This window comes from Lepidochelys kempii, chromosome 9 (genome assembly GCF_965140265.1).
Source record: "Lepidochelys kempii isolate rLepKem1 chromosome 9, rLepKem1.hap2, whole genome shotgun sequence".
Classification (NCBI taxonomy): Eukaryota; Metazoa; Chordata; order Testudines; family Cheloniidae; genus Lepidochelys; species Lepidochelys kempii.
In genome coordinates, this window is record NC_133264.1 from 79,018,096 (window position 1) to 79,040,986 (window position 22,891).

General features: G+C 45.9%; 1 protein-coding gene across 1 annotated transcript in view; it reads right to left on the reverse strand.

The window, feature by feature from the left end:
* Window positions 1–14,967: 14,967 nt before the first annotated feature.
* The window catches only part of AR (androgen receptor), a 108,725-nt gene continuing 100,801 nt past the window's right edge, over window positions 14,968–22,891 (reverse strand). Inside the window, exons 5-8 of the mRNA XM_073358843.1 lie at window positions 20,661–20,805; window positions 17,875–18,005; window positions 16,916–17,073; window positions 14,968–15,468 (exon numbers count right to left, since the gene is read on the reverse strand). Of these exons, the coding sequence (XP_073214944.1) occupies window positions 15,313–15,468; window positions 16,916–17,073; window positions 17,875–18,005; window positions 20,661–20,805 (590 nt within the window). The 3' untranslated portion in view covers window positions 14,968–15,312. The remainder of the gene's footprint in view (window positions 15,469–16,915; window positions 17,074–17,874; window positions 18,006–20,660; window positions 20,806–22,891) is intronic.

Here is a 22,891-nt window from a genome sequence, read left to right on the forward strand (position 1 = left end):
CTGCTTGTGGGCCACGGAGCGGAGCGGAGCAGAGCTGAGCGAAGGAGTTCGTGGGGCGGCTGGCGGAGCGGAGCAGAGCGAAGGCCTATGGAGCTGTGGGGCGGTCAGCTTCAGATCATGTAAGGTGCCTCTTACCCCCGTCCCATCTCCACCCAGGTTGGGAGGTAAAAAGCTCCGCAGATAAACTTTCAAACTCTGGGGCTGCCCTGACCAGGGACAGAGACTTTTGGGTCATTGGACTTTTGGGACTTTGGGTGATTTGGGGTTGCTGGACTCAAGAACCAAAGGGAAAGGAGCATGCCCCAATTTGCTTGGGGTGGGTTTTTTTTTTTGCTCATGGGTTGTGTTAGGAATCCTGTTGGTGGTGTTTCCCCAACATAATGCCACATTGTTTCTCTCTGTTATTAAAAGGCTTTTTGCTACACTCAGACTGTGTGCTTGCGAGAGGGGAAGTATTGCCTCTTGGAGGCGCCCAGCGGGGGTGGTATATATTTGTCCCAGGTCACTGGGTGGGGGCTTGAGCCGGTTTGCATTGTGTTATTGGAATGGATCCCCTAGATATTGAACCTGGCCCTTTTTGCTGCCAACTCTGATGGGCAGAAGGGTTACATTTTTGGTGGCTCGTCCAGGATGCCTGGGTCAGTACTCCTCACAAGCACCTGTTGAGTGATCCACTGGATTGGGAAACAATTTATATTTTTTTTGTTTCTGCTTATATTTTAAGGAAATTACTGTTTGTATAATGGCTAATATGTCAGGTTTGTTGGGCCCTGGCTCAGCAGCTTCTAGCTCAGAGGCTGCAGCCTCGGCTGATGATTGGACAAAAGCTCTGTGGCAAACATTGGAAAAGGTTGTGCTGTCCCATGCTGCGTCAAACTCTTGTCGTAAGTTAAGGTTATTTGCTGGGGAGGAGGAGTTTGAACCCTGGTTAGAGCATACCACTGAAATGCTGCAAGAGTGGGCCGTACCAGATGCAGAAAAGCGAAGATGCCTCATAGAGAGCCTTGGTGGCCCAGCATTAGATGTGATTCGCACCCTGAAGCTCATTGACCCTGGGGTCAGTGTGAAGGACTGCCTAGAGGCCCTTGAACACACCTTTGGGAGCGTAGAGGGCCTTGAAGACAGCTACTGTAAGTTCCTTAATTCCCAACAACAAAAGGGTGAGAAGGCTTCAGCCTACATCCAGAGACTGGAGAGACTGCTTCAGAGAGCTGTCATGAGGGGAGCAGTGACTGCTGAGCAGATGGATCGGACCAGACTGGCTCAAATTGTAAGAGGAACTCAGTATCAGAACCCGATTCTACTTAATCTCCAGCTAAGAGAACAACGGGAACATCCCCCAAGTTACTCCCAGCTGATAAAAGAGGTCAGAGAGGAGGAAGAAAGGCAGGCTGCCAGTGAATTTTGGGAAGCCCAAACATCGGATCCAGCCAGCACAACACCACTGCAAACGGCCAGTGTACTGATGGTGAGCACCAGAGAGGAACTTGCCCAACAAATGCAGGTCCTGATGGAACGGATAGCTGAGCTGCAAAGTACCGTTGACCGAGTTAAGACTTCCAGGAATAAGAAGCCTCAAACTGTGGCGACTGAGAAGCCCACACTTAGAGCCACCATCCCACCCAGGCGAAAGGGGAAAGGTCATTTCTTCTGCTACCAATGTGGTCAGGATGGACACAGTGCTGCCAAGTGCCATAATGAAGAAAACCCCTCCTTAGTGTATGGAAAGCTGATGATCAGTTGGGAGAGATCCGGTAGCTGCCAGAGGGTCTGGGGACGGGGACCCCCCAGGTCTGCAGGATTTGAAGATTCCCCCAGAAAAGACTGTCCAGCTGGGATCCCCACAGGACTGATAGGGCCTCGAGCAGAGGTCACGGTGAGGATTGAAGGGGTGGAGTGTAAAGCAGTGCTTGACACTGGATCTCAAGTGACTATTATATTTCAGTCATTCTACCAACAGATGCTTAGGCACCTGCCTATACAGCCACTGACTGGCCTTGGCCTGTGTGGCCTCAGCATGGATGAATACCCCTACCAAGGGTAAGTCATAGTGCACCTGGAATTCCCAGAGGAAGTTGCTGGGGTAAGAGAAGAGGTAGACACAGCTGCCTTAATATGCCCTGACCCTAAAGGGACTTCTGATGTGTCTGTGCTGATAGGGACCAACTCCAGTCTCTTCAAGGTACTCGTGGATTACTGCAGAAGGCAGGCTGGGGACCAGTACCTGAATACCCTGATGATCCATACGCTTTGTGCTGAAGCCTATAGGAAAATTGAGAGCGCTAAAAGGGACACATCTGAGCTACCGCTTGGGGCACTGAAGTACGCGGGCACGACCCCCTTAGTAGTGCCTGCAAGGATGGAGCAAGAAGTGCTTGTCGTGAGTACTTGTCTGAAAGGCAGTAAACGGACATTAGCAATGATAGAGCAGCCGATGGGAGGAGAGCTCCCTGAAGGAGTGCTGGTCCCCAGTAGAGTCATAACCCTACCTGCTGAAGCCCAGGAAAGGGTGACTATACTGATTGCTAATGAAACGAGTCGTGATGTTGTTGTGAAGCAAGGACAAAAGATAGCAGACCTCTTTGAGCCTGAGTCGATTGTCAAACCCCAGTGTGAAACTCAAGTTCTGACAATAGACCCAGCAAAGTTTGACTTTGGAGATTCACCAGTGTCCGAGGACTGGAAAGATCACCTGAGGAAGAAACTTTGTGAAAGATCCAAGGTGTTCTCACTGCATGAGTGGGATGTGGGATGTGCAAAAGGAGTAGAGCACAATATCAGACTACATGACTCTCAACCTTTCAGGGAGAGATGTAGGAAGATTGCTCTCTCTGAGATGGAAGATGTGCGACATCATCTTCAGGAGCTGGCTGCGAATGGCATCATTACAGAGTCCCGCAGCCCATACGCCTCACCCATTGTGGTAGTCCGTAAAAAGAATGGGAAAATCCGGATGTGTATTGACTACCGCACCCTAAACAGCCGTACTGTGGTCGACCAGTACACTATGCCTCGAGTGCAAGATGCCTTAGACTGTTTGCTGGGAAGCCAGTGGTTCTCTGTGTTGGATCTTCGAAGTGGATACTACCAGATCCCTCTGGGAGAAGAAGATAAGGAGAAGACAGCCTTCATCTGCCCATTAGGGTTTTATCAGTTCGAATGCATGCCCCAAGGGATTTCTGGAGCACCTGCCACCTTTCAAGTCTCATGGAGAAAGTTGTGGGAGACATGAATTTACTGCAAGTGTTAGTTTATTTGGATGACCTGATTGTGTTTGGAAGAACCTTAGAGGAGCATGAAGAAAGACTTCTTCAAGTGCTTGATAGGTTGGAGAATTATGGTCTGAAGCTTTCAATTGACAAATGCCAGTTCTGCAGAACCTCAGTGAAGTATGTGGGTCACATCGTGTCCCAAGAGGGTGTGAGTACTGATCCTGATAAAACAGAAGCACTCACTACATGGCCACGTCCAAGTAACTACAGAGAACTCAAGACCTTTCGTGGATTTAGTGGCTACTACCGCAGATTTGTGAAAAACTATGCTACGATTGTAAAGCCTCTGAACGATCTTACCAGGGGACATCAGTCCAGCAAGAACAAATCTAAGTCCAAGAATAAGGGGAGGTCCCCAAGGCCTCCTGTGCAGAGACACTATGGCCCCTTTGAACCATTTGGGCTACGGTGGGATGAGAGATGTGAAAGGGCTTTTTGAGAAATCATTACTTGCCTAACACATGCTTCAGTCCTAGTTTTTGCTGACCCAAGCAAACCATTTATCCTGCATACTGATGCCAGTTTGGAGGGTCTGGGAGCAGTCCTGTACCAGGAAGTGAAAGGCAAATGTAAACCTGTAGCCTTTGCCAGCCGAGGATTGTCTGATAGTGAAACTCGCTATCCCACCCACAAGCTGGAATTTTTGGCCTTGAAATGGGCCATCACTGAGAAATTTCGAGACTACTTGTATGGTGCTCAGTTCCAGGTGTGGACAGACAACAATCCACTGACTTATGTGTTAACAAGTGCTAAGCTGGATGCTACAGGGCAGAGATGGGTGGCCGCCTCGGCTAGCTATGAGTTCAGCATTCAGTACCGATCAGGGAGAAGCAATGTAGATGCAGATGCATTGTCCAGGCGTCCGCAGGCTCCAGAAGTTGCTGTGATACCCACAGATGGAGTGAGAGCTATTTGCAGTGTGAGTCGCCGAGAGCTAGAGGCCCGTGAGAGCCTTCAGGGATGTGTTGCAGAAGCTTTGGGCCTGCTCCCTGAATGCATGCCTTCTGCTTCAGTGAACTATATTGCATTGGACCAATCTCCTTTGCCCATGCTCAATGCAGCTGACTGGCAAGAAGCCCAGCGGCAAGATATTGATATTCGTGATACACTACTTGCCAAAAGGGAGGGGCGAAGCCCAGCTGCGGTTGTCCCACCTAACCCGGAGGGTAAACTACTATTGAGAGAATGGACCAAACTAAAACTGATTCAGGGAGCGCTACATCGACTACCGCTACCACTGACCCTTTACAAAAACAATGAGCACAACTAGTAATGCCAAAAAAGTACAGAGCCCTGGCCATGAGGGCCCTGCATGATGACTTTGGGCATTTAGGGATGGAGAGGACCCTGGAACTTATTCGTAGTAGGTTCTATTGGCCCCGAATGGCTGAAGATGTTCGCAGGAAATGTGAGACTTGCGTTCGATGTGTTCAAAGGAAAACTCTGCCCACGAGGGCTGCATATCTCAAGAACATCACCAGCAACAAACCTTTGGAATTGGTATGCATTGATTTCTTGTCTGTAGAGGTAGACAAGAGGAATGTTGGGAACATTCTAGTAGTGACTGACCATTTTACACGGTATGCACAGGGATATCCCACATGTGATCAGAGGGCCACCACCGTCGCTCGAGTATTGTGGGACAAATATTTCTCAGTCTATGGATTCCCGGCTCGGATACACTCTGATCAGGGGCGGGATTTTGAGAGTCACCTTCTGAAGGAGGTGCTGAAGATAGCAGGAATTAAAAAGTCTAGGACAACACCTTATCACCCCCAAGGTGATCCTCAGCCAGAGAGGTTCAACCGAACCCTATTAGATATGTTGGGAACTTTGTGACCAGAGCAGAAGGCAACCTGGAGCCAGCATGTCGCATTTCTGGTGCATGCCTACAATGCCACAAAGAACGATGCTACGGGAGTCACCCCATATCTCTTGATGTTTGGGCGAGAACCAAGATTACCCATAGACTTGTGCTTTGGTGTATCAGAGGATGGAGATAGCTATGAAACTCATCAGCAATATGTATCCCGACTAAGAGAAAAGCTGCGGGATGCTTATCGCTTAGCTACCGCTGCGGCTCGGAAGAACGCAGACCCCAACAAACATCGATATGATGCTAGAGTCTGTTCGCAGGAGCTCCAGCCGGGGGACAGAGTCCTGCTGCGAAATTTGGTATTGCTGGCAAACACAAGATAGCTGACAGATGGAAGGCAATACCTTACCTGGTGATGGAAAAGCTGGGAGATCTGCCGGTCTACAAGATCAAACCTGAAGATGGTCCAGGGCAAATAAAGACGGTGCATAGAAACCTTTTGTTCCCTGTGGGGGAATTGGTAAGCACCCCTTATGAGATGGGCCATGACAGGGCAGCCGGGCAGAACAGAGGTGCTAGACCAAAGCCGCCATCCAACACAGACAGCGGGCCCCGTGCAGCTAACTTAACCCTATTCTGCACATCTGAGAGTGAGTTTGAGGAGGAAGACACAACCCTGGTGTATCCTGGGATGGAGACAAGATTTCAGTCTCGATCAGCTGAACCAAACGAGAGTTTTCCCTCTTCTGCCCTAAACCCCATGGCGGAATTATTTAGGCCCCTTTCTGACACCCCTGTGCCGCTGATGAGACCCCCGTGTGATGACACACACAGGTTATTGGACAGTGGAGACACACAGGTAGAGGATGTCCTGGGCACCTTCAGCGTTAGAACTAGGAGTGCAGGGGCCTATGCCAGTAGCCGAGGGACCCTCCAGGGAAGCCTCTCCATCCGTCACTCAAGAGGATGTTCCCCCTACCTCGGCAGCAGAGATTCTCAATAGACGAGACAGGGTGATAAGACCAGTGAAACGGTTAACTTATGATGCACCTGGGGTGACTAGTGAGGAGCCAATACATTTAGCACACAGGCTTGTGGAAGCTAGAGTGGGCTTCCTGAGGCCCTTTGGAGGAAACCAATGAGTTGGTATAAAGGGAGTGTGATTTGTCGGGACGACAAATTCTCGGCTGGGGGGAGGATGTAAGCAGTGTCAGGATGAGCTCCACCCTGACATCTGGTGGTGAGGTGTGGCAAGTTGTGGAAAAGAACTTCAGGGGGCCGATCTCATTTGCATAGGCACACCCACCCGGCCTAGAATGAGGCCATAGCTGTCCAAATGGTCACTTTGGCTGCTGTGGGATCCCCAGTGTCTCTGTTATTGGGGCAGGAAGAATAAATTGTTAGTACCCTGATTATGGGAACTGTGCTTGGAACTGTACTTGGCCTTTTGTTATGATGGAGGGATTCACCATCAACTAAGTGGCACTCGCTAGGCAAGGGTCATGGGTTCCAAAACTGTGTGAATGGAGAGAGGCTGGGGACAAGTATTAATACTTGGTGGCATGGGCCCCTTGGTGAGGGCCTTACATGCTAATTGTACTTCCTCCTCTCTCCACTGTGGAATATCAGAGCTAATTTTGATTCCATTAGGAGTCTAGTTACAGTCTGAGGAGTCTGAGCTCACTTTGTGTTAATGGTGCACCAGCACTGAGGCTCCCCTACTACAAGCTGAATTCACCAAAGAGCTGAAATCACTGAGCATTGTGTTAAGTAGTGGGGGAGCCTGAAGATATATTGTGGAGCAGTTTGTGGGACGGCTGGAGTGCCTTGTGGACAGGTTGGTGGAGCAGTTCATAGGATGGCGGGAGCTGCTGGTGGGACGTGGAGCGGAGCAGAGCAGAGCTGAGCGAAGGAGTTCGTGGGGCGGCTGGCGGAGCGGAGCAGAGCGAAGGCCAATGGAGCTGTGGGGCGGTCAGCTTCAGATCATGTAAGGTGCCTCTTACCCCCGTCCCATCTCCACCCAGGTTGGGAGGTAAAGCTCCGCAGATAAACTTTCAAACTCTGGGGCTGCCCTGACCAGGGACAGAGACTTTTGGGTCATTGGACTTTTGGGACTTTGGATGATTTGGGGTTGCTGGACTCAAGAACCAAAGGGAAAGGAGCATGCCCCAATTTGCTTGGGGTGGGTTTTTTTTTTTGCTCATGGGTTGTGTTATGAATCCTGTTGGTGGTGTTTCCCCAACATAATGCCACATTGTTTCTCTCTGTTATTAAAAGGCTTTTTGCTACACTCAGACTGTGTGCTTGCGAGAGGGGAAGTATTGCCTCTTGGAGGCGCCCAGCGGGGGTGGTATATATTTGTCCCAGGTCACGGGGTGGGGGCTCGAGCCGGTTTGCATTGTGTTATTGGAATGGATCCCCTAGATATTGAACCCGGCCCTTGTTGCTGCCAACTCTGGTGGGCAGAAGGGTTACATAAAAATGGGTGGTGGTTTTGTTTTTGAGCACTTCAGTTTGGCCAGTTGAAGACTGACTAAATCGTAGCAAAATGCCCATCCGTGCTTTGAACAAAGAAACACAGTATTTTGTATTACTTGGAGATCACAGGTCAAGTTGTCAATTTTATAATGAAGTCAGAGCAGACTGGTTTTACAGTTGCTGGTAAATATTAAACAACAACAGAAACAGAGAGAAAAGGAGGACACTGACTCCAATAAATATATTAATAAAATAAAAGCCAATTTTTAAACAATCCAGAGGCTGAGATGAAAAGATTAATTATTTTATGTATAAATGAATTAACAATCAAGATAAGGGACTATTAGACAATTTTCCGCAGTCAGCTTTTGTTACGAATAACCCAAGCATACAACTTTGACACTAGGAAATGGGCCAATTATTCATTTATTTACTTACTTTGGCAGGCCCACTAGCAAATATTTTTCTCACTGGATGACATTTTCCAAACTCATGTCTGAAATAAGCAAATGACAAACACTACACATACACTGATTTTTCCAGCAAACAAGGTTCTGCCTTTTATTAAACTCAGAGCAACAATAGATTCCAAGGTTACAAAAAGAGAGCTGAATGCTACTGCATGAAGTTTGTCCTGCTGTCTAGCATTGGCTGGGTGCCCACACTGAACTAGAGCATGAACTAAAGAAGTCAAAAGCAAAATGAATGTTTCTGTTTATTTTCCCTTGTACTAGGGTCAGTTGGTTGTTTTTTCCTTAATAGCAGAAATGCTTCTTTCTGGTTCATTACAAGCAAAAATAAATGAAGTTCACACTAGCATGGTAATTTCTTACTCACCGATCCCTGTTGGGGAGGCATTTTTAGCCACATCTTTGCGGACTGAAGCAGCCGGATGTCAGTTAATGTTAAGCCTCAATGACAGTTAACATTGTGGGTCTCAGTTTTCCTTATTAATACATTTAGGGCCAAATCTTGGCTCCATTGATATTAATGGCAGAATTCCCACTTGGCTTCCACAGGAACAGAGTTTAGCTCTTAGTAGCTGTCAGTTTTGGGGCACTATGATACCATTTTTTAAAGCGGATTGTCTAAAAGAAAGAAAGCCACAATTCTGCATAAGTAATTAAAGACGATTATACATTTTACATGATTGCAAACTTTGCAAGGACAAGAAAGCATTAACAAAACCAGTAGAAGGGCCATACTGCGAGTGGGCAGAAGGCTGCTTGAATACTCTGCCCAAAGCCTAGCTATCACTTTTGAATCACATCATGTGGAAACAGATCTAGTGAACTAGCTGCATTCTTCTACCTGAAAAACCAGTCCGATCAATCTGTGGGCTGCCACGCTTTTCCTTTCTGGAGCCTCACTGATCTATAGCTGTTTGCCTCGTGATCTGGTTCAGATGTAGTAAGATGAGTGACCATAATGACATTATTCTTTCTAGCTTTCACACAAATAGCTGTGGGGGTGGGAGACCACCCCAGTAATGAGCGTTTAGCCTTATTACAAAAGAAAAATATATCTATATACAGCACTTTTAATTACAGACATGTTAACAAAACCCACATTTTAATTTGCCATCAACTTTCCAGACCATCTCCCAAACCCAGTGTTTTAACACAAAAGAGCCAGCAAGGAGAGCCACTCAGCATACGGCTCCTGTGGTTCTGTGCATGATACTGCTATGGGCCCTAGGCATCTAAATCCAGGCTCCACGCAGTCCCTTCAAAAGGGAGGTTCCTCCTCACTTCTCCAAGGCAGTGAATAGTGCACAGATGGAGCTGATTGGGGGGATTTGGATTTTAAGGCCCCCCCTTTCCAGATGTCAATCCGTCCTCCACAGTAAATGCAACTAAAATGAGACACCCTGAAGCTGGGAAGCTAGTGTCCAAAGAGTTTGCAGCAATGATCTGCACGTGCATCAGCTCCGGGCTCGTAAAATGTAGGACATGACATGGCACACTGTCTCCAAAAGCCACCCACATCCCCACACTTTGGAAGGTTCCACAACCTCTCGCCCTGTGGCCTGCAGAGTGTGCCAAGGTCACTGCTTCCTAGGTGAGAGCACGAGGCCAGTGGAGCCAGCCCAGTTCTCACATAAGCTCAAGGTGCAATTACCAACTTTGCTTCCCACATGCAGTAACAGTTCTGAAATGGAACCAAAATGTGAAGGTGCGGAGACCAGTCTAGGTGAACAGTTCTAGACACATACGTCTCGCACGCTATAGATCTACTTTGAAATATGATTATGAAACAAATACCAGTTTACAACATGTTTCAACTCTCTATCTTAGCTCGAAGAGAAGTTTTGTGCTGTCAAACAGGGGAGCAACATGGGTCTCTCTCTGCTGTCCTTCCAGTGCAAATATTGTCCCTGAAATATACAGCTCCTCAGCAAACTGTATGGCATGCCAGTATATACTCCATTTGCACAACGCAAAGATGGACCTTTCAAAACCTGGTCAATAGTACCAGAAAAAAAGATTAAATAAAAGCTTCTACTAACACAGGCACAAACTTAAGGACCCATTTTATGAAGGATAGTTAATCTTGCTCAGTGTATATTTTGTGAAAAATGCCTTTGAAGTCATTACTTTATAGAGAAATCTTTGGTACTATAAAAGGCTATAGCTCTTGTTCTTTTCAGTTTTAAACGTTAAGGGAGACAACAACGTTGGAAGCTGCAGCTGCATGTGACAAACGGGGCTGGGGAGACATCTACTACAAGGTGAGGGGTGTGTGGTAGATCAGGTCAGAGCTTCTGCAGTGGTGAAGGGTCACTCCTATTCTGCTGGGAGGCAGGTAACACTTTACATCACAGGCGATAAATACCATGTAAGTCACCTTCATTTACATATGGCTCATGGAGCCTACCTACTTATAAAACTAATATCATTTTAGGGTATGTCTACCCTTGGAGCTGGGGTGTGATTCCCAGAGTGAGGAGACATACTCGCACTAGTGTGCTAAAACAGAGGGCAGGCGTGGCAGCATGAGTGGCAGAATGGGCTAGCCACTCTAACTACATGCCTCGGGTGTCAAATGGGCATGTACACCAAGTAGCTAACTAGGGTGACCATATGTCCCATTTTGGCTGGGACAGTTCCTTTTTTAAGCTGTCCCGAATTTTTTTTTCCCCTTCGCTCGTGCTGATTTAATCAGTTGGCAAAAGCAAACGGGACAAATACTGTCTTTTGTCAAAAAAGCCAGGTGTGGTGCGGAGAGGAGGTAGGGCTGGGGCATGGGGAGGTAGTGTTCCAGCATGTAGGCCTCTGGCTTGATGAAAGCTAGAGCAAGGATGTCTCCTTGAGCTGGGATTCACTCCCCCGCATAAAGTGTAGACGTACCTTCAGTGGCAGGGCTCTCTCTGGGGAAATGCCACTTCATCATAAGGGTGATTGACAAGAGAGTTCCTACAGTGTGTAGTAAGTAGGGGACAAATCCTGAGATCCAGCTCTTGGGGCCTGATTCACCACTAACTTACACTGGGATAACTCCCTTGGCTTCAATGTTTGTTAGCCATTGTATTCTTGGCTTACATTAGTGTAAATGAGAGGAGAATCTAGTCAATCTTTACCTAGGCAAATTCAGTGGGAGTCTTCCCTGAGTAAGCACTAAGTACAGTGTGAGTTGGACCCTCCAGATATGGCTCAAAGCAAACACATATTGGGTGGGATCTTCAAATGCACTTTAGCATTTGCCTAACTCTTGTTCCCTTTGAAGTCAACAGTAAAACTCCCATTGATATTAATGAGAGAGGAGTTAGATCAATATTGAACACTGAAGACCCCATCCATGCTTCTTTTTCCCCAACCAGACTGCAGGTTACATGGTTTTTACTCTCTCTGCATGTAATTCCCTAGTAATATGCAGTAATTACCAGGTCCTTGCTAAGTTAAGAATTCTGCCTCCCCATGCCTGTACCTCCAGGAGAAATTGCACTTTTTATCTGAGGGAAGAATTTAGCCCTATGTAATTGGAGGGGTACTTACAAGCTATTTGCACCTGTGTTCTGGAAAGCATTGCCAAGTTCCTGGAGCAACATAAACAAGAAAGCTAAGCAAAGGGTGTAGTAGTATTAAAGGACAATTTCTACATTATCATGTGGGTTGTGGGGTTCTCTTTGTTTTTTATTTTCCATTTTTATTTCGATGTGCTTAAATAAAACAAAGCACAGAAGAACATAGCAAAGTCAGCGCTTTGGCATTTCTCACGCCTTCTTCCGTTCTGCTGCAGCCACTGAAAGTAAACTGAAGAAGACAGTGTTGAAAAACCCTGGTGAATACACAGAACAATAAACGTGTCACTGATCCTAGCTATTGCGACTGGATCCTTCAGTAATTCCTCTAACAATGTCGTACAAAGCCAGCTTTCAAATGAAACAAGAAGTGATTTCGAACAGCTTCCAAACAAAAACCTAACTTCGCATTACAGCTGGTCTGGCACAGAAACTACTGGTGCAGGCAGGTCAGTAAAGGCAACTTAGTTGTGATGTACAGTATTGGATGGGTGGCATGTACTTCAAGTGAGCCACATGCTCCTTTCCTAAAGGATTCACACTTTGTATCATCTACAGAATGTGTGCAACTTGTGTTTATAGTGCCTGTCGCAGCCAGGGGCTTCGCTCTCTCTCCCCCTCTCTTGTTCACTACGTGGTTCTGTCCATCAAACAGGAGTGTTTGTAGGCAAGCAGTACATTTACTTTAGATCTCTGACCAGCCTTCCATTGACATTCTAGAATGGTACCAAGCAACCGAGCTCCCCAAGTATACAAAGGTGAAACCCTTGCATAGACTTGAGCAAATGCAAAATACATGCCTTCCTGCAAACTCCAGGCATCCTCCCATTTCATAATGGAGTGAGTTGTGCTGTGCCAAGCCAGCCGGTCATTGTATTCATCCACTAACTAACTGAAAAACCACAATGCAAAGAAGCAGGCTTTGGTGTGTAAACTGATCTTTTTACCTGGTACATTTTCAAAGTCAGTGGAGCCTTGTACCAGCTGCTTTTAATCACACCAAGACTTCAATATTTTTATAAGCCTTTAAAGAGAAAAAGATATTAATAATACCAGAGTAACAACTGGCTGATATCAAAAAGAGCGTATTATTATTCTGTCACTCACAAGGAGGAGCATAGGAACACTGTGATCAGAGCCTTGCCTATAGGGGATGAAAACTCATTCACAACTGTTGAAAAGGTATTTAAAAAAAATGCAACCCCTACAGTATGACTGAGAAGTATCAGCGAAACAGTGTGGTCACTTTCTGTGCCGACAAGCACTCTGCACAGAACCCCAGGTGCAGCACCACGAAGCTCGACAAGCTACTGTTTCACTCTAAAGCTGATGGCGGCCCCCAACCCAGGAAAGACCCCAATAGAAGCAGAATTGCCACAATTCTTTTGCATGAGGGAGGAAGGATTGGGGTGGGGGGTGTTAGGCTTCAAAAGGCTCACATACTTGAGGAGAGTAAAACTGGTGGGGATCCACAGGCTTAAACCTTTAACTCTCCTAGTGTATAAAGGAGACTTATGGCAAATGTAATCTGCTGTTACCACACAGGCATAGTGGGATGCCATATTACATGACATGTACTCAGATCCACCTCTTCAAAAATCTGGTTCACAAGCCAGTCCTGCCAACAGGGCTCTTGTTGCTGTGTTGGGCTCACGAGATGAGGGCAAGGGCTCAGGAGGGAACTCAGAGCCACCAGGGGACTAAGGGTCAGATCCTGCATGTGCAGTACAACATCAGAAAAAAACAAACAAATCTGAATAAAATTCCTAGGTGGTCCAATGTGTCCTTAGGAATGCCAGGGAGATGATTCAAGCCAACGTTAATCTGCCTTGAAGAAACATGAGAGCATTCCTCTCTGAAATACTCCTGACTCTGAAAGTTGCCAGTAAACAAAGATGACGAACCTTTGATTGTTCGCATTTTGAATGACAGCGTGTGTGTTAGGCAGAGTTCTCCAGCTGGCATCTCACTGAGTGTGCTGCAGTCTGATGACACACTGTCATCTCCATGGGGTTTGGCTCTGGGCTTTGTTTGGGTTCTAATTTTACAATGTAGGAATTTTAGGGACATTGAGAGGGCTTGTGTTCTTTCCTTGGTGGAGATCAACTACTAACTTTAATGGGAGCTATGGGAACCCCTAAGAAAGAGAACAGGCCTCTTAAATGCTTTCTTTACCATTCCCTGAAATACCTGGGAATTTCAGGCAGAGACGACCCGCGCCTACCGATAGTGGGGGGCAGAGTGAGGGCAGCTGGCTTCAGCAGTGTTACTGAGCATGCTCAGTCCATGTGAGCTTGCTCAGTATAAGTCAAGCAGCAAATCTGAGGGGCAGGGAACGTGACCTTGCATGCTCCCCCACGTACGTCGCCTCTGATCTCAGGCCACATACAACTGTTTCCAAAAGAGTGGGATAATCCCAAAATCATTGGGCCTCATAGAGCCCAATGAGTCAAAGGTCTCACTGCTTTGCTTCTGGGATTCTTTTCTGTGTTGGCTTCTGAAAGAATCTGCAAAACGGTCGGGTAAAGGGCAAATGAGAAGCACCACTGGAAAATCTAGACCTTCAGACACCCATGGTGACGGGCAGAGACAAGTGGAAACCTCAGACATCCAAGGGGAGCAGGCTAGAGGCAGAGGTGAGAGGAGACTTCAGGCACTCGTGGTGCACAGGTGAGAGATGGATGCCAGTGACTAATTTCTTTGTTTGCTGGTGTGGAGGAAAAAAAATGTTCAAAACTGGAATGTGATCACTAGGTGTCTGGACAGTCTTTGGACAGTCTTAGATCCAGTTTGGCTCACAGTCCACAGGAAAAATGCCCTGGATGGAAGTTAGCCTTCTGCAATCTTCAGGGGTTCCAAAGGTCATAATCCTCACTTGCCCTCTTTACTGACATGACAACACTCCAAATACGCTTGTGAATTGGCCATTTCTTCGGTGAGTAAATACTTAATGCTGCTCTAAGCTGCAGAAAGCACATGGGTGCATGGGTCTGGGCGCATGATCAAAGCAGTCTGCCATATGGGTCAGCATGTATGGCCAGAGTGGCAAGGTATATGGGTCTGGGTGTACGGCTGGAGTGGTGTGGTGTTTGGGTCTGCGTGCATGACAAGAGCAGACGATAAGAAGGATTTTTTTCCACAACCGGATGTCTGATTTTGAAATAGACATTCTAATTTCACCAAGCTCTGGTCTCTTTCCCTGTCCCCTTCCTGGCTCATTACTACTGCATTTTTAATTCTCATGCCTCTTGAAGACATGATGCAAATAAAAAGGAAAATAGCTCAGGTTAGTCAGAAAAATAACCCATCCTCCCAACTTGCATGTTTAACCTACTTCTTGCTTTGTTTTAAAGAGAAAACAAATGGTGGAATTTCTCCCATTCTGAAACTTCCCATGGCACTGCGCCACTAAACGTCACTGTGGGAAATACGCAAGCACAAGGGTGTAAAGAAGTGCCACAAAGTCACCATGCTACAACATTTAGAGAGATGCAGAGCCATCCAGACATACGCAGAAGCTGTGGTGAGGAGTTCAGTTCAGAAGTACCCCAGAAAAGTTGAAATCAAAGGAATCCCAGCAGGTTGTCGTTTGGCGCTGTACATCCTCACAGCATACAGTATCTTTAGAGGGGACTCCCCAAGGCACTGCAGTACAGTCGTGCAGAGAGAACAGGCAGGAGCTGGCTGAAAGGGAGTGGCAGGGGAAGGAGATTCCCTCCAGGACATCACTGCACGTGGAAGTAAATGGGTTTGACTTTCCCCGACAAGATCTTGGGAACCTGGACGGAGATGATCTCAGCCATCATTTCGGGGTAGTCCACACTGACCATGTGCGATGTAATTAAAAGGTCAAATGTAAATTGATGTAGCTCCCTGGCAATCTAAGAAACAGAGAGAAAGTAGGAAGGTTAAATGAATGATTTAACTTCTCTGACAAGTGGCTCCTGCTAACACTCTGGTGACTACAAAGGAAAGTATTAGCAGGTACTACACTATAGGATAGGCAGCAGTGCAGTGAGACGGGATAGTTTCTGCTGTTTGGCTGCTACAAACTCTTCTGCGGTTGGGGATAGCCACTAGGGGGCCATTATTCATCCCAAGAATGAGCAAGTGAGCAATCCAGGCAGTTTTCAGAGTAGCAGCCATGTTAGTCTGTATCCGCAAAAAGAAAAGGAGGACTTGTGGCACCTTAGAGAGCACTGTGGTGCTCCAGCTCTAAGTTCAGAAGGTACTAACTAGACTGTGGTTCTTCTCAGAAAAGTGACTGTGCAAATGGCACCTTATTCAAACAGAGATCAGCGCCTTGTGCGTGTTCGGAGTCAGGGCTGCTGGCTTTACTAAGTAAAATCTGTTTCTTTTATTGTTTCCGTGCAGAGATTCAGCTGTATGGAAGCAGATGGATTCTGTAGTGCTTTGTGTATCACCAACAGAATTGTTAACTAAGTTCCGACTGCAGAATTTTTGTTATTGCCTTGGATAAGACCCAGCTTGATGTTCAGATCTCAGGAGGAGCCTGCTGAGCTGGCAATTTGGGGGAAAAAAATCTCTAAATGAGCCGGTTTGACCTGGAGTAATTGCCACTTATACAGTCACTTTTCAGAGAGGAACCGCACTTTCGCATGGCAGTTGGCTTTGACTGACTGAGTGCAGCTGATGTGTCTGACTGAGTTCTATGATCTTCAGGTACACTGCAATATCTTTTCCCAAAAGCCCTCCATGCTTATGCAGTGGAGAGTTAAAGAGCAGTTAACAACCCACAGGCTGTTTGAAAAACATCAAAACTACCTTCCACAGTGGCGGTGCTCAAAAATGTGCAAGTTCTACCTAAAATAAATACATACGCTCATTTTAGTTTCTCTGCAGTATTCCCTTGTACTTCCCTATACTTACGGCCAGAAATATCTTCAAGATTGCAGATACTGAGGCTAGCTAACTGCTAATCTGGTTTAGTTATCTTAGGCAATGGACAGGTTTGTGAGTAACAAGTGTTATATAGACCATATTGTTTCCTGAAAGTTTTTCTCCTTTGTTCTTTTTTACCACTGATACTGGCATAGAATCAAGATCTTTCTCAAGAGTTCATCTGCCTCTGAGCTTTCGCCTACAGAAACACCAATAAAAGAGAGAAGTAAATAAAAAAATAATCTCAGGTCAAAATCCTCTTTTCTGACATTACAGCCACCACTTATGAAGCTATCTCCTTATGTGCCTTGTTTGTAACTGCAAGATTCCTGCCTCACCCCTGAAAAATCTCAGAACCCTGAATCTGCTAGACCCCAGCTAAAGTTATTAGTGCTTCCAGGTTTATGCCATTTCATCCCCTCTTACAGGCTGCACGGAGTCCAGGAGCTTGGTGAGCTGGTAGAATCGCCTAGAGCAGGATGTGGGATTCTTTCTCTTGCAAGCGATGATACGATCAAGTTCCTTTATGTAGTTCATTCGAAGTTCATCAAAGAACTTCTGATTCTTCAGGCCATCCACCGGAACTGGCATGGGGACAAGGAGAGGAAACAATGATCATGCGTAGAGAAAAGAAAACAAGAGCAACAGGAAGACTGAAAACCCCCCACATCCCCAGTCATTCCCCTCATCTTCGCTCCCACTGTGGATGATTGAGGCTCACTGTCTAGGGATGGGGGCGGGGGAGGGGGCTGTACCTCCACTAACAAAGCCTTTGTCTGGTGTTGTGATTATCACAAAACAAAGGTAGCACATCAGACCCGTCACAAGCTGAGGTCCGATTTTCCTGCTCAGCCACTCACAGGTCCATTTCTTAAAAGCAAGGGAGTTGGCCAAACCCCCATCATGAGTAGGACTCAAGAGCAGGTTAGATAAGGGCATTACATTGGGAGGACTCCTGCAAAATGCAGAGGGCAGGATGGATGGCTGTAGTGGTCTTTGCTGGCTCCACTATGGCATCTAATTTCTAGTTCTGAAGCCATCTCTCTGCCTCTCGGCACAACAGCTGAGGCAAACATTCACAGCAGGGACATGTGGGGAAACCAACTTCATACAGGTTTCGGAGTAGCAGCCGTGTTAGTCTGTATTTGCAAAAAGAAAAGGAGTACTAGTGGCACCTTAGAGACTAACCAATTTATTTGAGCATAAGCTTTCGTGAGCAAGGAGTACTCGTGGCACCTTAGAGACTAACCAATTTATTTGAGCATGAGCTTTCGTGAGCTACAGCTCACTTCATCCGATGCATCCTTTTCTTTTTGCAACTTCATACAGGGTCCCACAGAGCATATCAACTATTAATCTGCTCAGAGAAGGATGTTGCCACTCACTAATACTGAAGAGGAGTAGTGCCTTCATGCAGAGAAACTCCTGGGGCGTGATTTGAAGCCACCCGAACTCCTGAGAAAGATGTCGCATCCTGAGACACTGGCTGTACATTCTGGATTTGTGCATTCGGTACCTGGCAAGATGCATTGGTGAGAAGGTTAAAGCACTGCTGGTCTGATATGCAGGCTGATCGAGATATTTATTTTAAAAAAAAACAAAGACCCAACAACTTTGCATTTACCCTAGCATGTTCCATCTGAAAAGGAGCTAGTCTTTATCTCTTGTGGGATCTCAACAGCAGCATGGCCTGAATTCAGGAAAAGAAAGTTTTCCAAAATACCACCTAGCATTTGCTTGATGGGGAATGGGATGATCAAGTGGGATTTTAAGGTTCACCTGATCTTCTCACTTGCTGAAAAGTGACAGCACCAATGTACCCTATGTAACAAACCACGGGCATCTATCCTTGTGTGAGTGCTTGGAGGAAGAATCAGGCTTTGTGCTGAGCGCCATGCTCACACTCTGTCTGTGGTCTCAGTGACGACACAAGGGGAACCTCCGGATCACTATTTTTTTTTTTTGCCACAACTTAGCTGAGGGCCAATCAGACAGTAACACTGCAGGAACTCCTGACACTCTGTTGCCACCATTCCAAACTGGTAAATTAATGCTGAAGAACCAGTTCCATTGTGGCTCCTTTGACAGGAAGAAGATTCTCTTGTTAAATCTCTAACCCTCCACCACACACTATTTTGATCATTCTGTGAACTACATGTACCTGTTCTATGGATTTCTTCACTGTATAAGGCACAGCGGTGAATCAGCTGCAAATGTCCCATCACACGGAGAGGCTTAAAACTTCTAGCACTGCAGTTACGCCATGAAAACCAGGGACTCCTGGTGCACATGCCAATGTATGGGCAGCTGGAGAGGTCATTACCAGCTGAAGAAGCAATGCCCCAAGTGAGCAGGTATCCAGAACACCAGCTGAAGTTAGGATTCAGGAGTCAGGTGCTGGAGACAGCACCAGTGCTGGCTGAAGATGCGTATTGTGTGTGTGCGGGGAAAAGGGGGACAGGACACCAGGCATGATGCCTCATCGTGTACCATTCGAGCATGCCTAATGCTTACTGTTATCAGTCAGACGGCCCATGAGAGCAAGGGCTGTTGAAATTAGCTGCACGGGAGAAGTGAGAGACCGGGGGGGGGGGGGATATGAAAGAGGGTGATATGGGGAGGGGAAGCAGTATGGATGGGTGGGAAGGGGGAAAAACAGGGAAGAAAGAGAGAAACCAAGGGGTGGTTCCTGACAGGGAAGGAAGATAAGGAGGAGGAAAAAGAAAGAAAATAATAAAATATCAGAAGGAAGAAGAGGGGGAATTGTCTGGAGATCGATACTGAGACCTGCCTCATTGGGTATCAATACTGAGATATTCCCAGCTTCCTCAGCTTTCACCCTCTGCTGAAGCAAGGGCAATGAGCCAGGCTTTGCCAACCCTCCTCCTTCTGGGGGCCCTGATGAAGAGAGATCAGACACTGGGATTGGTGTCCCTGACACCGCCATGGACAATGAGGCCCAACACTCCAGCCAAGTGAGATTTGGTGTTCAGGGGTTTCCAAACAATGTGAAAGGAAATGGGACAATTCTGTATGGAAAAGGTCACAGATGCCTTATGCTATAAAAATACCTGCAGTTGTCACATTGCACCCCAAGAACATGTCATATACAGATGGTTTATAATCTGACATACTAATCCCTAATATATTACCAGGACAGGTCGTTACTCATCCAGGCCATTTGCCATAATAATTAGGTCGCCGCCAGCTATGCAAAGCTTCCATTTATAAACGTATCTTTCACTTTGTGAGGTGCATTACACAAGTTGCTATTGGCTCGGCAAGGATTATCATGCTGTCAGTAAAGCCGGCTAACAAGTTAATTATGTCTCCATTTACACAACTGTGCTGTGGGGCTAAGAACTCAACAGGCCTGTAGGAGAAATCCACCAAACTGCTGATTTAAAGGAGACCCCTTTTCATTTAAGGCAACTCAGACAAAGGCAGGTGTTTTAACTATGTATTGAATTCGGTGCTTGGATACCCTGGCAATGGGTGTGGTGTAAGAGACCAGGCAGAGAGGAAGACAAAGGAGAGAGCTGGTGGTTTCAGAATGAACTCCATGGTTCAGAGCATTCTGAACCACCCTTTAAAAAGCCTTGTCAGACCAATACAGTCTGGTTGCTGGGCACAACAGAAAGATGTCATAAAAGAGCTGCTATTCTTAGTCCGGTCTATTAATTTCTAGCAGTAGTGAGCGTGTCTGGGAAAGAACAACCAGAGTCTGAACATTCCCAGCAGTTGGAAGCACCCCTTCTCTGTGCACTTTAGGTCATGCTACGTCTGATCATGCCCTGACCCGCCCACCGGTGAAGGGGGAGCTGCACTGGCTCTCTGAAGCACAGCAGGATCTCAGGGATTAGTCTCTTACAGTCAGCACCGTCTTTCTCTGAATGCAGAGTCTATCTGGGCCTGGTGAAGAAGGATAGAAGAGGCTCGGTAGCACCACCTACTGTTCCTGGATCACCTCAAGGAGATTTCGGCAGACTAACTAGCAGAAAATGAGCAACATTCTTGAATTTTGAAATGATGTGAGCAGCTCTTGGTGTGAGGTTTTCTGACCTGTACTCATAGGGAGCCTGTTAGATAGCTGTCCCTCTTTCACTCTCTGTCTGCAGCCTTTCTGACATGAACAATGCAAAATATCAAATTGTTGCTATTTAACACTTACTCATTGAAGACCAAGTCAGGAGCAAAGTAAAGCATCCTGGAGTTAACATTGGTGAAAGATCTCCATCCCATGGCGAAAATCATAAGACCCATCCAGGAATACTGGATTAGTGCCATTTGGTCATCCACGTGCAGGTTACGGAATCCTACAAAGGCCGTAAACAGAGATCACAAGTTCGGTCTGGATTCAAACAATTCACCAGAATTTCTGTTTTTTAATATAGCACTTTAATTCCCAATCTGTGCTCCTGGGGACTTTAGAAAGTTAGGACAAGGTGGCCCACAGCCTAAGCTCCATATGTCCCAGGTTACCGGTGTGTTCAGCTCTGAGCCAGTGCGTATGTGATGTCTGCATACACAAACTAATTCAGTCTCTTCCTTCTACTACATGACAGAATTGCAACCTTGCTGTGTTGCAACCTTGGAGTCATGGCACTGACATGCTGATAGTAAACTGGAAGCCTCCAAGCCAGAAGCTGCAATTGATGGGTTGTGACTCAATGTAGGAGGAAGAGAAAGAACAGGTGAAAACACAAACAGCTTGGGGTGTTAAAATAGGACAGTAAGTTGCACTTATATAGTATCTTTTTCCGAGAGTCTCAAAGAACTTTATAAACAATAAAATAGTGTTCTCAGGATGATTCATAGCCATGCCACAGGCTCATTTGCCATTCACAGAGGGACACACACACAGACTATGCAGTCAATAATTCAAAGCTATTTCTAATTTCTCTGGATATTTACCAGTACATGTAGCCATAGATAACCTGCAATCCTGATCTTAGCTTTCTATACATTTTTACATTTCATTACATTACATTACAATGTTAAAACAATGGTAAAGTCTTAAGCATATAATTATGAGCCATCAATTCAAACTTCTGTCTCTTGTCTGAGAAGCTGTCAATTTCAAGTGAGCACAAACCTTGTGTTACCGCTATGCTGTAATTGCTTTAGGACTGAATGCATTCTTTCCGTTTTTATTTCACTGCACAAAAGCACACGTGTTTAAATAGTGCTATATGGAGCTAGTATAAGGGATTTTCCATTTTCAGGACTTTTAAGTACTGATGGACTCAATATTACTAGTAGGCACCTAGGGTGAAACTTGTTAGCAAATACAAGTAAACATTATACATTAAAATCATTTCCATGCTTTATAAACGCAGGTATGTGTTTTCTGAGAAGTATTTAACTTAGAACCAAGTTCTCTTTTCAGTTAGGTAATACATGTGTATAAAAAACCTTTCCTACTTATCCAATGAATTTGGTGTGTAGATGAATTCTCCAGTCTAGTTTGATGGTTTACAATGGCTGGTCTCTTGAAATAGGAAGAAAGCTCCATTCAGTTCAAGGTGGTTTTAGCTCTATCTACGTGGCCCTTATTACCATAGAGACTCATTCACCTGCACATCTACCAATGTGATATATGCCATCATGTGCCAACAATGCCCCTCTGCCATGTACATTGGCCAAACCGGACAATCTCTACGCAAAAGAATAAATGGACACAAATCAGACATCAAGAATTATAACATTAAAAAACCAGTCGGAGAACACTTCAACTTCTCTGGTCACTCAATTTCAGACCTAGAAGTCGCAATTCTCCAACAAATAAACTTCAAAAACAGACTCCAACGAGAAACTGTAGAACTGGAATTAATTTGCAATCTGGACACCATTAAATTAGGCTTGAATAAAGACTGGGAGTAGATAGGTCATTACACAAAGTAAAAACTATTTCCCCATGCTATTTTTCCCCCTACTGTTACTCACACCTTCTTGTCAACTGTTTGAAATGGGCTATCCTGATTATCACTACAAAAGTTTTTTTTTTCTCCTGCTGATAATAGCCCACCTTAATTGATTGGTCTCATTACAGTTGGTATGGCAACACCCATTTTTTCATGTTCTCTGTGTATATATATCTCCCTACTGTATTTTCCACTGCATGCATCCGATGAAGTGGGTTTTAGCCCACGAAAGCTTATGGTCAAATACATTTGTTAGTCTCTAAGGTGCCACAAGTACTCCTCGTTTTTTTGGTTTTTTTTTTTTGCTGATACAGACTAAAGTGGCTACTACTCTGAAACCTGTCATAGTATCCTTGTGTTTCCTGAGTGAAAAAGAAAAACAACAAATTCTCTTTGCCCTTCTTTGCCAGGAGGGGTAGCCTGAAAGCTAACAGAATATACATACAATTACATGTACTTTGTGTGTGCGTGTTGTGTG